The sequence below is a fragment of the Ambystoma mexicanum genome, chromosome 6p (genome assembly GCF_040938575.1).
Source record: "Ambystoma mexicanum isolate Mex_15411 chromosome 6p, UKY_AmexF1_1, whole genome shotgun sequence".
In the NCBI taxonomy this organism is placed as follows: domain Eukaryota; kingdom Metazoa; phylum Chordata; class Amphibia; order Caudata; family Ambystomatidae; genus Ambystoma; species Ambystoma mexicanum.
Genome location: NC_090935.1, coordinates 1,544,077,925 through 1,544,094,813, shown reverse-complemented (window position 1 = coordinate 1,544,094,813; position 16,889 = coordinate 1,544,077,925). Strand labels below are relative to the sequence as shown.

The following is a 16,889-nucleotide window of genomic DNA, read 5'->3' as shown; positions in this document are numbered from 1 at the left end:
CCACCTCTGCTAAGAACCTATTTCGCTGCTCTCTCTCGGCCTATCATAAGGCTCTGACTACTGCTAAAAAGCTTTACTATAGTCAGAAAGTTCAATCCGCTCTTAATAAAGCTAAGGCCCTCTTTAATCTTGTCCAATCCCTCTCCTTTCCTGAGAATGGTAAGGCCTCAGTCCCTCCTTCGCAAGGCCAGTGTGACTCTTTCGGATTTCTTTCTTGGAAAAATCTCTACTATTCGCGACCACATAAAGGATGGTTTGCCGTCACTCACATCCCCTGTAATTGTTACTCCCTCCCCTTCTCCTACTGCTTCTTGGTCTTCGTTTCCGCAGTTTTCTAACTCTGATGTACTGTAAGCCATTTCTAGAATAAAGTCTGCATCTCCTAACGATGCTATACCTCTTACTCTTCTGAAAGAAGTATCTGCTGACCTCATTGAGCATATCACCGCTGCTGTTAATATTTCCTTCTCACAGGGTTTATTCCTCCCTCCCTTAAGCACGCCCTGGCTGTCCCTCTTCTTAAGAAGCTGTCTCTTGATCCTGATGTACTGTCCAATTATCGTCCTATCTCACTTCTTCCTTTTCTCATGAAGTTGATGGAGGCTCTGATGCCTCCTCTTCTTTCTAACTTTCTTGAGTCCTCCCATTTCTTCGACCCGTTTCAGTCTGGTTTCCACCCCGGGAGGGGCACTGAATCTGTCTTGAACTCGGTACTTGATGACCTGGTATGTTTGGTGGACAAGGGTGGTGTCGGAGCAGTCTTACTTTTGGATTTATCGGCTGCTTTCGACACCGTCGATCATTCCATCTTGCTCTCTCGTCTTTCCAACGCCGGTCTTTCTGGCTGGGTCCTTGATTGGTTCATATCGTTTCTGTCTGATCGCTCTGTCTATTTCTCTTCCCCCATTTCAATCTAAGTTGGCTACACTTGTCTGTGGTGTTTCTTAGGGCTCTGCACTTTCTCCTATTCTTTTCAACATTTATATTAGATCTCTTCTGCTTCTTATCCACTCACATGGTTTCCACTATTACTCTTACGCGGACAACACACAGATCCTCGTCCGCCTTGATCTTACTCAAGCTAAGACCGCCATACGACTCAGGAACTGCTTGGAGGATTTGGGGCACTGGATGATGACTAATTGGCTAAAGTTGAATGGCAGTAAGACCGATGTCCTGGTGGTGGGTACTTCGTCTCCCCTTCTCTTTTGGACCTCGCAATTCTGGCCATCGAGCCTTGGCCCTCTCTCTCTCCCGGTTCAATCGGTCCGTAATCTCGGTGTTAAAATCTCTGTCTCTTGACAACCAGGTGGCTAGTGTATGTAGTGCTGGTCACTTTAAACTCCGCATTCTGCGGAAAGTCGTGCCCTTTATTCCCGCTGAATGCCAGGCTCCGGTAGTGGCAGCCTTGGTTCTCAGCACTCTTGACTATTGCAATTCTCTTTATTTGGCCCAGCCTCACTATCTGATCCAAAGGCTTCAACTGTTGCAAAATGCTCCCGTCAGCTCCGTACTTCGTGCTCCCTTTGGATCCCATATCTCTCCGCTGCTCAAGAAATTACTCTGGCTCCCGGTGGCCATCCGGATCTTGTTTAAATCATTGTGTCTGGTGCATTGTGCCTTTTATGGCTTGAGTGCTGAGTATCTCTAAGCAAAGTTTACTCACTACACTCCTGCTCGTTTGCTGCGCTCCCAATCTGCGTGTCTTCTCATTGCCCCCCGCTATCGTCTGTCTCGTATGGGAGGCTGTGCCTTTTCGGTGGTGGCTGCTAGAGCTTGGAACAAGCTGCCTATTGCCCTCCGTGCAACTGAAGACCACCTCACTTTTTGCCGGCTGCTGAAAACTACTCTATTTTAGGCCGTCTCTCTCCTTTGGTGTTGTCGGCCGCTCTGTTCTTTGATTCCTCTTCAGTATCTAGCGCCAAGATACCTCTGGGTGTACGTGCGCTTTACCAAGTTCATATAACATGACATAACATAACATGGTCCCTCTTCTATGTGTTTCTTTTGAAAACACAAAATGAAATGAGTTTTGGTTCTAAGAGATGCACACAATGTTGCTTTTCCAAGGTCACATACTCAGGGTGGTTTGGTGGGCACAGATGATTGGCCCTTTGTCATCATTGAATGGCACCTGGAATGTGCCAGGGCTGTGTGCACTCCACAGGGGTTTGGATTTTAGGTGAAAAATGTAACCACAAGCTGGGTATGGGCAGCCTCGCCACATGCCCTTTGACCTGCCATGCTCAAGTGGCGGGTGTTGGGGCACCACCATATCCACCGGTACGCCACGCCATGTTGCAACATTGTGCAGGATGCATGCTGTCACAATGATCCTGCACACTAGTGGTGGTGCATATAGCAACTCACCACCAGAGTGGTCAAGGGAGCGGAAACGTGACTTGAGCACTCTGAATGTGCGCTCCACTATGCCCCGAGTTGCAATATGGGCAGTGTTGTATCTTACCTGTGGTGGTGTGGCAGGGTTACATATTGGCGTTGTCATGTAGGTGCTCAGAGGGTAGACACTGTCCCCTGTACAGGCGAGAAGTTTGTCATTGGTGTGTATTTGTGTGTGTGACATGCATGGTATGTGCATGGGCATTTATACTCACCAATGAGCCATGTGTTGCCATGCCTCCAAGCTTCCAGGTCCCGGTGTAGGGGTGACATTCTGAATATAAAACTTTCATGGGTGTACCCTGGATAGTTTGCATATACAGAAGTAATGATACCCTTGGCATCACATACAACCTGCACGTTGATGGAATGCCAGTGCTTGCGATTGCGATATATGTGCTCTGTTGCACTAGGTGGACGTACAGCCACATGGGTGCAATCGATGGCACCAAGCACTCTAGTGAAGTGCGCCAACCCATAAAAATCCTGGACCATGGCCTGCCTTTCTGCAGATTTTCTGGGCTTGTGGATGTGCCTGCGGACTGATGGGTGTGCAGTCATTATTGCAAACACCTGGTGTAGGCAGCGTGACTGCGTGGGCTGTGAAATGCCCCCAACTATGGCAGTTGTTCGCTGAAATGACCCAGTGGCGAAAAAATGCAGAACATTGAGCACCTTTTCCAATGGGCTCAGTGCTTGGGAGCACAGGGTGGGTGATGTAAGGTCATCCTTCCACTCTGTGAACAGGTCTCAGAGGTTTAATAGTGGCTTTTCATCCCTACATTGCTTCTGTTAGTAAAATAACAATGAACATATATGTTCGGTATTGATTACCCAATTAGTTTGAATTTAATCGAACAAATGGTACTGGCTGAACTCTGCCAAATCTCCCATACAATCAATGAAATTCGAACAAATTGGGTAATACCATATGTTAACTGTGTGTATGTTCATCTAGTAAGAATTCTTAGTAGACAAGAAATAAATTGTTCAATATGTTAAAAAAAAACTCACCCACGGGTAGTCTCAATCTAGTGTAGTGTATTGTTGGGATTCTCCTTGTACAGTAGAATACCCTAACCAAAACAAATTAAATATACATAACAATTTGTACTTATTCTATTCAGGTTTCCCTGTTGTTTGTATGTGAAGTTAGCAACTCTCTGAGTCCAAAGTCATGATAACATTCTCCATTCTTACCTAAAGAAGAAGCTGGATTAAGGTTTCTCCTGCTTTAACTTGAGTAGAACTCTATCCTGGTGGATATAGCGTTCTAAAATGGCCACCAAATTTAAATGTGCGCGTATGATGTAATTGCGTATGTGTCGCCATGCGATGACATTACCAGAGTTTTGTATGTGGCACCCATTGTTAAGTGAGACAGAATAAACTGCAAATGAAACATGCATAGTTTAGTACAATATTAATGTAAATTATGTGCATTGCATTAATTGTAAGAAGTGGTATATACCAAATTGTTTAACTGCTAATATAATAAAGATTAAAGAGTTTTTTTGCCAAAAAATATATTGCTAGAATTATCCAAGGTTCACAATAAAGATTACCTTTCATGTTCATATTGAATAATGCCAATATTCAAATGGCAGAAACTCAATTTGTTACAAATACAATCAATTGTGAAAATGTAGAGAAAATTATAAATCGCGCTGTCCTGATTCAGACCGGAAAAGCATGTGTCCATAGAACATATGCACTATGCTTCTCACTGGTGAAGGAGTTGTTGTTTATTACCTCCCCTTGGTGGGTTGTTGATTCTTTCCAACCCTGTACATTTAAGGAGTTCAAGTTTTCCTTCATGATGTTCTATTGCATAGTGTGCTGCTAATGGATATCGTGTGTCTTCATTCCTTATACTTCTGAAGTGTTCCAGTATTCTGATTTTCATTTTGTGTATAGTGCTTCCAATGTGCCATTTTAGGCATTGGCATTGTATTCCATAGATCACATAGTTTGTGTTGCAGTTAATAAATTGTACTATGTTTTTTGTGTTCCATTGGGTAAGTCTATATGCATGTGTCCATTCATTTTATGCTGACAAATCTTAGTGTCCACATTTATAGTTTCCCTTCATCTCTGGTAGTTTCCATATTTGTTCCATTGTTTTTGATTTCCCTTCTGGTATCATATAACTTGGGAACCCTTGGTTTTTGGTAGTCTTGGCTTTTTTTCGAAATGTTATTGGTGGTTTTGGGTCTACCTACTTGACAAGATGATCGTCCAGTTGTAAAATGTTGCAATGTTTTAAAAACAATGTTTTAATGGTTGAAGCTTTCGAGCTGTAAGTGGTAATAAATCTGTTTTTTAAAAGGTTTTAATTTTGGGGTCTTTGTTTGGAGGAGCTCCGATCTTTGCTTTAGGTTCACTCTTGTTTTAGCTTTGTTCAAAATGTTTTGTATATCCTCTCTATGAATTCCATCCATCTGCATGTTTCGTGTTGCTCAAATTTAGTTTTTTCTCTGCAGTTCCTCTTGATCCTAAGTAATTCATCACAGGGTATATTGTGTAGAATATGTTTGCACGGTTACTTTGGGCATGGAGCGTGCTGTTAGCTGCTGTTGTTTTTTTGTATAGGGTGGTTTGAATGGTGCTGTTATTATCATAGATCTCTAGATGTTAAGTTTAATGTTATAGTCATTGATGTTTAAGTAGTTGACATAGTGAAGAAGGGATTTGCGATCTCCATCCCTAAAGTTTGAGGATGTAGCGGTCTACCGGGACAGCTGGGTCGTTGCCTAAAGTATGTGAATGGGGTAGTTCATCCTGCAGTGGCAGAATGCAGGCTTTGGTGATGTTTCTATTGGATGTAGGGGGAGGGTTGGGGCCACTGCAGGAAGAGGTTTGGGCACTGGAAATGAAATGAAGTTGTGATCAGTCCAAGGGCAATGCTGATTGGAAGTAATGTCAGCAGGCCAATTGAGGATTTGACCTTTGGAATGCGTAGGGGTGATGATGCATTGAGCGAAGCCAAGCGCATTAAGAGAGCTAGCTAAGGAGAGCACATTTAAATCAGCTTTGTTGTCATAGCCCAAATAAAATTCGCCAAGGAGAATGGTCTTAGATGTGGGTTTGGAGTTGGAGAGGAGGTGTAGGATATCCTCTTCGAAAGTTAGGAGAGGGCCAGTAGCATGGTAAACCATGTGTATAGTTACCGTTGACGTGTGAGTGAGGCTAAGTTTAGTGGTCAGGAGTTATCCAGTATGGAGGTTCTAGCTATAAGGGCAGCCCCACCACCTCTTGTGTCAGCTCTATCTTTGCAATATATGGTGTAATTTTGATGTATTGCTAGGGATAAGGACGGACCTGAGGCAGCGTGAAGTCATGTTCCTGAGATCGCTAGCAGATCAAGGTTGTTGGTTATGATAAGATCAGCGATATCAAGGGGGTGGGCAGTGACTGATCTAGCACTCAGTAATGCACACTGCAGCAGAGAGGCCATAGGATTGGTTATAGCCTTGCATGAGTAAATGTAAACGTAAAAACACCACCCTTTTGCACTACGCAGTGCAAATAATGACAATTGCCCAGAGGGAACCGCTTTCCACATAAGTGCAAACATAAGCGTCCCCTCCTCTGGGATATTTACTTTTTACTTTAAATGATCTCCTAAGAGATCCTAAAGGATTTAAAATGAATCAGCAGTAAGAGGGTGGAATGATCATGGGTCTTCGATAGTGCGACTGAACTAATCGACGCATCCAGACCTTTCCAATTCAGTCGAGCATTCCTATTGGATTTTCCGACGAGCGCTAAAAACATTGATGTTCAATTAATGCGAACTGCCAAGTACAATGTGAAACTGAAAAAAACCATTGATGCCTAATGAACACTGTATGTAAAAAAATATTATATTGTCTTTTGAGTAACTGGTCATGTAACAGTGCCTTGATGCCTCAGGGTTTAGCGTGCTCTATAAATGTAAAAAAATAAAGAAATAAACCAAGTGGGTTTCTGATCATTTCTGTAGATGCCTCAAAGTTTTGGGTGTATTTTCTTTAACTAATAAAGGTTTTGTTTTCAAAAACTTTTCTTTTTCTATTTTATTTATAGTCAGTTGTTGCGCGAGGCCTGCTTAACAGAATACAGGAAGAAGCAGGCTATGTCCCTGTCTACATAAACTTCTCTGCTCAGACATCTTCCGCAAGTACCCAGGAAATCATTGAGTCCAAATTGGAAAAGAAAAGGAAAACTATTTTAGGTAAATCATCTTCATTTTAGTTTTATATCTGAATTAAAGGTATATGGTCAACATTTAGTTTGCTAAGTTTACTTTTCCTGTGTTTATGTGTATGAATTTGTTTAGATGTGTTAGACCAAGTAATTCATCAAAACAAGCATTCCGTTACTTGTCACATATCATCAGAGAGAAAAATATTTTTAATAAAACTCAGGCATGGTATTGTAACATCTCTGGTGTGTCACCATATTAAACAGATGGATGGTTTGACCTGTGTATATCTGTAACCAAGTATTATTGGTGCTGCAGAGATGCGAAGGGTGTACAAATCGTACATAAGCGAACATTTCATAAACTAACAAACTGGTATTAAAACAGACATAATACCTTTTTAGATGCCAACCACACTTTAGGCAGGGTGCTGCCTTGATTTGCCATGGAGGGGATTAACTTATGATGGGGTAGACCATTTACTGCTATTTTATACCGGTAACACTGCACTTGTCAGGACTAGTAAAGGTATGCCAAGTAAAGCCTCACATTCCCAAGTGCTACCATAATATAGCATTCCAAATGTGTAGCCTCTATTTGTGGATACTGCAATCTTATGTTTGTTATAGCCTTACAGCCTAGGTACATTCAAAACTTATGTTAGTTTAATATATCCAGTTGCTTCTTTCATGTACCAAGTGCAGCCTGAAATGTCCAGTAATTTCACCCAATGTTAGTTAAGGCCTCATACACCTGGCATGGCCACCATATGTAAAGGAGAGCCTCACATGTCTAATTGATGCCATCATATATGAAGTGCAGCCTCAAATGCTTAGTAATGCCATTCAGTGCCTTTTTTGGATGGTACAAGATACCATATGTCCAACCTCGAGTGTACATGATTCCATCATGTGCCAAACTCAGGCTCAAATGAGCCGTATATGCCACATAGTTCCTTACACACATGGTATCTTTACCATGGGTGATATGCAGCCCCAAAACCACAGAAAATAACAATGAATGCCTCGTGCAGAGTTGCTGCTGTCATATGCCAAATGCAGTCTCAAATGGCTAATCGGGTGTTTTGGTCTAGTGCTCCCATGATCACTTACAATTTACTAAGCTGTATAAGGCTGATGGGTAGGTGAGCTGTAGCCTCATATGTTCATCTGCTGCCACCATATGCCATAAAAGCCTAAAAACACCTATTGCCCTGCACCTAATCCAGCCTCACCACCTCCCCTGCCTTCACCTGTCTGTCCTAATCAATCTATCCTGTCCTGGAAAAATATAGTAAAGTCTTTCTCACCTCCCACCATTTAAACATTGTAAACCTCTCTAGGACCCGCCAGTTGTATTAGATGTAGAAAGAGTGTACGAAGATACTAGATGAGCTGGAGGGCAGACGCGGACAGTGGTGTGTCCAGAAGTTATATTTCGGGTGGGAGCCTCTTAACAGTTGTTGATAGAAAGTAGTAGCGGCCCTGTAGTTATGGTTAAGTTGCTCAACTGATAGGAAGAACACTTTTTGGGCGGCTAATAACTTTGTAGCCACTGGACGAATCCTTACCAAACTTTGCAGAAAAAAGTATATGGCCGTGTCAGATTTACCCTATGAAGTTCGGTGACGTTTCGTGGGGGGGGGGGCAAAGTTATAGGTGGGGTCCCAACATTTCTGTTTTTTTCCATAGACGCAATGGTAAAAGAATGTTGCTCATGTCTACAGCCCAAACTGTTGGATGGATTTTCACCAAATTTGCGGCAGGAGCGGCAGCTTGGTCCCGATAGTGTGCTTTTGTAAATTTGGTATAAATTCCTCCAGTAGTTCTTTTTAAAACAGCCCAAAAGTAGGTAAAAAAAATTAATGATATCTGGGTTCGGTCCGTGGACTCACTTCCCTGTTCGCTCTGCAGACAGGCCCTTGATTGGTCCAGGGAGCGATGTGATGTCCGCGGACATCAGACTCGCCTGCTGATTTGATGGTGAAAAGCGTGAGGTGCATCATATTTTCCAAAACACCTGCCATGTTGGATCCGCGGACAGCCGCAACTGACCGCGGACGGATCGGTTGGAAAAAAGTCTGGAAAACACATCTTGGGTCATTTGGTGTTTGATAGTGTTGATGAGTTTTAAATGATCATTTCTATATGATTGATTAGGCTGGGTTTGGTAAGTTTGACAAGGCTTCCTTCACAAGCTGAGACCACATATTTTCCACATTTTTCATCTGGTTTCACATTATTTTGTAGGAGAAATGTTGGGCTACGTGGTAAAGGCACATGTTTTCCAAAGCAGTACTTCTGCTTGGGTAGTATGTGTCTAATACATTGTTTTTAAAAATGTCCTGGCTGTTGGGATCCTTTCTGATTATTGTTTGTATGTCTTGGTACGATGTCAGCACTCTTTTTCTGGATGCAGCTGGACCAAGTCTTAGCCAGACTGTATTCAGATTTGCCATACAAGGCTGTGCCTGTTAAACGGTCTGCAGCTTTGTAGCATCCACATTCTCAATGGGGCGGAAGCTGTACAATTTTTGTGACAGTGTTTTGTCAGATGATATCTCATCCCAGAGGTCTCTTAGCTCTGTTTTCTCAGCTTTAGTTAGATAGGCTGTGACATATCGTGCAACAGCAGTGGAATTGTCTGCAATATATTGTATATCTATGTTTGCATTCCACAAGAGGGCAATGATTGCAATGTAATCAGTGATGTACTGTGAATCTTCGTTTCTTTTAATGCTGTATGGTTTTTTAGGTGACTTGCCTTTCACACTGTGTCTAACAGAAGACATCAAGCTGTTTACTTGTCCTTTTGCTGAAACTGGTCTAGGGAAACCCTAGTATTTGCCACTCTTATGTTTTTGGAAGCGTAAAATGTGTGGTTTCTGAAGGGATGTTGCAGGATATGTATTTGTGAATAAACTGAGAAACAGTGGCATCACTGTCATGACCAAATTTAGGAGCATGTTTTATCCACAAAACATGTGGATGTGTGGTGCTCCTCTGGATTGATATTCTTTTCTCCAAAAGAAGTGTTCCACTTCTCAGAGGGGAGTGATATTTTTATTACACGTTAAGTGCAGCATGGCAATAAAGTAGTGGTGAAAGTATCTTGATACATGTACATGGCTAAGAGAACAGAGTTCTCCTGATGTTTTTATGTCTATTCCTTCTTTATTTTGGTTTGCTATGCGTTAGAAGTCATGCAAGTCATCCCATGCATATTCTGCACAACTTAAAGTAACAAACCATGTGGGTGGGTTGAGGTTCCTTAGCATACACCGTACATCAGTGTGACATTGGAACCTGTATTCTTTTGTACCATGCATGTTTGCCAAGAGATTTGTGATACTTTGCTGCAAAACGTCATCTTTGTCTTTTATCTTTGGAAGTAGTTGGGTAGCAGACATGTTCTAAACATTCAAGCCTGTTTTTAATGTGTGTGCGACTCTGTAACAGAGTTTCTAGTTCACTTTCAAACAGGAGGTGGAATATGTATTCTACATTTTGTCTAAATCGGGGATCTTCAGAATACATTTGTAAAGTGCGATATTCTGATGCTGTTATTTGTGTCAATCTTTCATCATATCTTCCCCCCCCTTTCCTGTAGGAAATAGTAGAGGAAAGGCATGTGCTTCTACACTTTTCTCCCATTGGTGATTGGAGATCCTTTTGCTTGACGCATTTGATATGTTTCTAATGATTTGTCTATGGTGTCTTTGGAATGAAGTGGGTGAATTGTATACTGGTCCAAAATATTTGCTGCAGTAATAAGATCTACATGTTCAAAAGTTGATGATGAATCCTGAATTATTTGGGTGGATTCTCTTACGTTCTCTTCAATGTTTATATATTTGTAGTACTCTTTGTTTTCTTTTAGATATTGCAGGGCTTCTCTAACTTTAAGTCTGTTAGTTGTTGCCAAATATTTTGTCTTTTGTTCGTACAACATTAACTGGGATAACCGAAGATTGATCTATTGGCCGTTGCACTAATTTCTCAGTTTCTACATTTTCATTAAGATCTAATGGCAAATATACCACTTTGAAACAAATGCCTTTTAATAATTCAGAAGGACGCAATTTGGCTGTTTTGTGTTTAAGGCGTATTATAGCTTGAAACGAGTGTACTGTTTGGATTATAATGCTCTCATACAAATTAAGTTGTTGGAGAGGTTTTGGAAGTGGGAATATTTCCAAGTTATTAGTGACGGCACGTGATGGCATTTGGTTATTATCAAGCTTTGTATTGTAGTATGTGCGAAGTATTGAGGGGTCACTTATTTTGTATTTGTTTTCTGTTATAAGATATAAAGCTAATTGGAAACATTGGGATTCCTCATTGTCCTCTGTTTTGTAAGTCATATCTACAATTTTTGTGCTCTTTTTATAAAAAATTCTGCGACAACACACACATGCTTGGTTTGGTACTTCAGCAGATGTGCTTTTAAACATTGCTATTTCTTTTTTGTATGTGTTTGTTAGAGGATTGGTGTTTGTAAGGTTTTCGCTTATGTTCTCTAAAGTTACTGAATTTTGTAAGTAATCTAAACTTCCAAAATATTTACTTTGGATGTGTTCTATTTGTTGAAGCAGTTCTTTGGCGGTTCCATGTAGGAGAATATCATTAAAATGTTGCAATTGTAAAGCAGGACATTTTGCATAGTACAATCTCTGCAGAAGATTCCGAATAGTGGAATGGTGTGTTCCTAATATTTTGATGTGGTGGAAGGTGCTTTTGCAAGCAGTTCCTGAAATGCAGGCTAATGAATGTCCTTGCAGTCCAGTGTAGTTGCACACTGGACATGAGTCCATGTTTTGTAAAGTGTTTATTCTAATTTTGCCTTTTGCTTTCACATAGTGATTGAGGGATTGTTGCCGTACATTACACATTGAGCTGCATGGCCATTTGTAGACTGGATGGATTGGTTGGCTGAAAGGTACAGTTGATTGAAAGTTTGTTTGGGATGTTTTGTCAATAAGGGTTTCTTGAGCCATAATGGTGTTTTCAACCATTTCATACCCTCGCCCATTACTATGTATGGCAATTGGGTTTTTCTGTTCTTGTTTATAAGCCTCTTCATTGAAATATGGTTCTGTGCTGCTTGTGTGAATCCATTCACCTTCACAGAATTTTGAAAATGTTTCTATGTTGACGTTGCGCATGTTTAGAAGTACTTTTTGTAATGTACTGATTAATTTTGTTAGTAGTTTCATTCTGTTTAAAATCAATATAAACAATTTTCTTCTCAGCAGAATTGTGCTGTCAATTAGAGCTTCCAGGATAAGTCTTCTGCAATCATTTTTAAGGGTAGAGCGTGACTTTTCAGCTGTTTTCATAAGATTGTGAAGTACTCTACGGTGGAAGATTTTTTGTCAATGAATTATTTTGAATGCTTAACTGTGGCTACGTTAACATTGTTAGATATAGTGGTAGGGTAATTGGCAGTTTTATTCTTCGTTTTACATATTTTTTTTGTAGTTTTTGGATGAGGGGCCCTCGTTTTCTTAGTGGTTGCTGGTTTTGTTTTGTTGACTGATTGTATTTGCAGTTTTGTTTGAATATTTGTTATAAATTCTGCTACAGGTGGATAAGTATTTGGCATACTTTTATTTTTATCAGCTCTATTTTGTCTTTGTTTTCTCCAGATTTACTTTTTAGTAGGCATTCTGTTCTGTCTGTTAGAAAAAAAGGAAAGTGTGGGTTTGAAAGTTGTGAAATATATTTGTGTGTATTGTGAATGAGCGTGTGAATGTGATGGCAGACATAAATAGAGGGCTGTGTGATTGTGCAATGGGCTGCTAGTTGTGGCTGGGAAGGTTGTAAAAGTAGCTTTTTGTGTAGATGTGTGAAGGAGTTGTGTTAGTGCATAAGAGAGTGGTAGTGTGAATGAATAAGTAAGGACATTACAATGTTTTCAGGATAATAGTGGGTGTTATAATAATGGTGTTTAGGTGAGATTACAAACAGTGTACATGTTGAGGTTTAATGAATAAGAGTGAAATAAATGTTGATTTGAAAGGAATTGTGTAGGCTACTGTGTGTCTAAACTATACTGTATGAGTAACAGAAAGAATACTGCTACACTAATGAACTTACTTTGTAGGATGTGAGGAGTAGTTTTCTTCAGGTTGTTGTCTTCCAGGAGGTTGTTGTTTACTGCAATTGCAAAAGAAGAAAATGTGTGGGTATTTATGGTAATGGTGAAGTAATTTTAGTACAAGAAGACATGTAGGAGGAGCTGTTGGGAAGAAGAGTTAATAACATTGGGCCTAATTATGGCGGTAACCCTGCTGGTGCTGCAGACAGGTTGCCACCAGATTCCTAATAATTTTTTGGCACCTAGCATCCTGGTGCCACCCAGACATTATAGGTCCAGTTAGCCTGGAAAGTCAGGTGCCAGAATTTGTTAGTGTTACGCTCACCTGGCTCCCACAGGGGCGTCGGTCGGACCCGGACTGCTGCGGCCTCCACCCACGTGATGCGTAGTGCAGTGATGACTGACTGGATCTGCCCTCCTAATCTTGTCTGCTTGACCTGTAGAAATATTCTCCTACAAGTGGAGAGATGGATTTAGCCACTTGTGGATTCAAGTGATAGCTCCCCCACTGTCCTCCCCACTAATCACCTCTGTGCCCTCTCAGCAATCTCACCTTATATTCTTGAAGGATGAGCCCTCCATCCTGCGAAGCACGCAGGGGCGCGTTGATGACCAGTTACTTCACTGGCCTGAAGATATTGGAAGAGTTGTAGAAGAATCCTGACTCCAAAAGATCCTGGCGAAGAGCCGTAAGTATATAGTTCATAAGAGTTCAAAATGTCTGGAATTCACTCCTGCCCAATTCCTCTTTTATCTTGCAACTTTGACCCAATAAGAAGATTGACTGCTGAAAGCGCTCCGGTAAAAGTCTGTGTTACCCAACACTGTCCGGTAAATTATGCCAAGGGTTAAACTTGCTGCTTTCTCCTTTTCTTACAGGTGCGGCATCAGAAGATGTGGCGTGCTGATGAATAATACCTCCGGCGGTAAAATCAGGTAAGCATATGGCGGCTAAAGAGATTGTCTCTGTCTGTTCTCTCTGCTCACCTTGTTGTTTCTTGTCCCCCTTAGGTGCCGGGATTCGGCGATGTAAAGATGGAGACGGCACCGGATCGAAGAAATGCTGCGTGGAACGGTGAGTATGGTGCGGCGCTGCTGCTGCGATGCGTTTAAAACAAAGTCTTTCCTCTGGTTTGAAGATGCGATGAATCCGGAATCAGGTAAGAAATCAGGTAATACTCTTGTTCTAACCTTTGCTTCTTTCCTTCTTTCTAGGTGCTCCAGGTTCGAGGCGGGCGTGGCAGAAGGCTGGATGCTGCTGCTGGCACGGTGAACGTTACGCTGCTGGATGCAGAATAACGCGAAGCGTGTGCTGCTCTTCAGGCATGGTTTAAATAGCCTCCAAAGTAGTCCCAGGTAGGTATTCCTCCCCGACCACACCCGAGTAACAAAATAGTCCCTACGGTAAAGTAGTCCCTTCTAGGCCTCACATGGGTTTGGATCTTCTTGCAGCATGGTCTGCATCAGGTAAGTGTGCACCTATGAGCTTGGCGCCTATGGCGCCAGGACTGATGTCCATATGAGCCTGGCGCCATAGGCGCCAGGACTGAACCCAGACAGCCCCTAACAGGGGTTGCTGGGTTTCCTCAAGGCAACATGATGCCTGCTCCCGGGGCTGATGGACGTTGTCTGGATGCCGGGGGGTGTGCATCATGACATTTAGTCCCTATTCCCGTGGAGTTGCATAGGACTCTACGGGAATGGGGACATGAGAGCACTGGCTCCGTTGCTAATGGGGCCAGTGGTCCCGTGATAAGTATGCCTAACAGGGCCGCAGAAAGAAAGTGTGACATTTTTATACAATGGAAAATGCTGAGGTTTTAAAAAGCTGTCCTTTTTGGGAGGCTGTACATGAAAATTAAAAAATGGTTTTGTGGATTTATAGCAGCACTGTGCCTAACATTTTTATTTAAAAAAGAAATGGAGACGGAAGATATTTGTGGAACACTTTTAAGTGGCACTTGGGTGAACGTTTATTATGTTGTCAGTACATGCATACTTGTGAATGTGATGCATTCCAATGTGCAGTTGCTTATAAAATTATGGTTCTTTTCTTTGTGTTGTGGGAGTTGTGGTTGCACTTTTTTCATTAGAAAAGGTGCACTACAAGTCCCACAATGTAGAGAAAAATGTAGGCGTCAATAAGCATACACAGATTAGAAAGGGGAATGTTAGCAAGTATGCATGCGTGTCAAAGTTAATAAAATTGCACACACTGAGTGTTATTTCAAAATGTTGCACAAATCATTTCCGTTTCTTTCATTTATTTTTTTAAAATGACACACAGTACTGTTGCAAATGTATACATGCATTTATTAGTTTGATTTGAAATGGTGCTGAAATAAATATTTTTAAACGCATTGCATTTTGCCATTTTTCATACCATGTACATGCCATGCTTTAGTAACATACATGCAGTTTTCCTTTTGACTTTGCATTGTGGGACTTTTAGTGTAACTTTGTTAGTGGGAGAAGTGGTATTGAAAGTGAGAGAATGAAAGAGAAAATAACAATTGGTAGATTATAATGGGTCATATTGGCAAGTATGTATGTACTGTCAATATATTGAACTTTAACACAGGATCTGTCATTTAAAAATGTTGCAGAAATGCTTGAAATGTGGTTTTCTGTTCATTTACAAAAAAGACACAGACGGTGCTGCTGAAATTGCAAATATGTATTTTTAAACTGTTATAGAAATGCTCATTAAAAGAAAATGTTACAACCACTCATCATTGTAAATAACTACCACTTGATGTCAGGTGGTGGGACAACAAAAGAGTATGATTATTGACTAGGTTAATTCAGGGTAAGTGGCAGGAACCCTGTTATTTGCATGTGTAAAAGAGTTGGAAATATAATTTGAAACATGTAAGCATACCTGTACTTTGTGTTGATCGATGCAGATGTGGTTGAATCTGCAAATCTTGGAGATTTGTATAGTAGTTTCTGATGCAGGTGCTTGTGAGTAACAGTAGACATGTAATCTGAGAGTTCCACAGTACACCTGAAGTTTTGAACTAAGATGACAGAGTTAGATGTAGAGTTTTTGGATGTGATTGGTGGATGGGTGTGTGACTGCTTGAAAGTAGCCAATGAGGGAGTGCTACAAAGATTAAAGTGGAAATGGAAGAAGGGCTGCTCTGTGTTACGGAGACAACAGACCGCGCAGTAGTCCACGGACAGGGTGTGCCACATCCAGGTCTTTTAAGGATACCTGGCATGGAAAGGGGACTGTGGGGATTAGTCAATGAGGTGTTCTGGTTGTGGTTTTTTGGAAGAGAGGGTAGAATTTCTTTTCATTGCTGTGTGTAGGGAAGATGGCTGTGGTTGTTGAGATGAGAAGGCTTGCTGTGTGGATGGTGGGAGATTCTTGGATGGTGAATCTGGAAAGGTACTCAGAAATGTGTGGCATTTCTGCTAACATTGTATTGGAGGGAGTGGAGGTTTCATGGTATGGTGTGCCTGGCCAGAACTGGGAGACTTTATTTGCACATTGCAAAAACATGTCTATTTTTCCAATGTACAGATACCATTGTGGTCCATTGTGGAGGACATAGTTCGGGCTACATCAGTGCAATCTCTTTGCAGATTGCATTGAAACATATGCTGAAAGCACTAATGGAACTATTTCCATGCGGAAAGATAATCTTCTCAAACATACCTCCTGGGCACTATGGAGATGCACCAATGTGTTTTGTCCCCAACAAGATCCAGGAAGGCGTCTTGTGAAAAAGGGGTATGTTCATTTTTGAATGGTGTTGGGATGACATCATTCCCAAATGAGAACATTCTGCCAGATGGTGGACATAATATGTTCAGTGATGGCATGACTTTCAGTGATTTTGGTAATGCAATCTTTCTTCAAAAGATTCAAAATGCACTCAGAACGTTCCTGTAAAAAAGATGTAGAGTGCATGTAAGTAGTTGTAGGACCCAAAACCTGAAAAGCCCCCCAAAAAAATCAAAACTGAAAAAAAAGAAAAAAGGTTATTTTCAGAGCCACCACTAAGGATAACTTACATTGGACCTCATTACGAGTTTGCTGGTCCGGAAACAACGGTACCGGTAAGCTTTCCAGTACCATTGTTTCCAGACCAGTAAACTACAAGTTCTCCGAGCAGGTGCCTTTCAGTCCGCCAGGTCTGACCTGGCGGGCGGAATGGCACCTGCTCGCAGACCTCGACGGATGCACCGGCACCAT

General features: G+C 41.5%; 1 protein-coding gene across 1 annotated transcript in view; it reads left to right on the top strand.

Moving 5' to 3' along the window:
* The window catches only part of DNAH6 (dynein axonemal heavy chain 6), a 3,423,448-nt gene that overhangs the window by 2,316,263 nt on the left and 1,090,296 nt on the right, over positions 1-16,889 (top strand). The window contains exon 39 of the mRNA XM_069626424.1: positions 6,469-6,616. Coding sequence (XP_069482525.1) covers positions 6,469-6,616 — 148 coding nt within the window. The remainder of the gene's footprint in view (positions 1-6,468; positions 6,617-16,889) is intronic.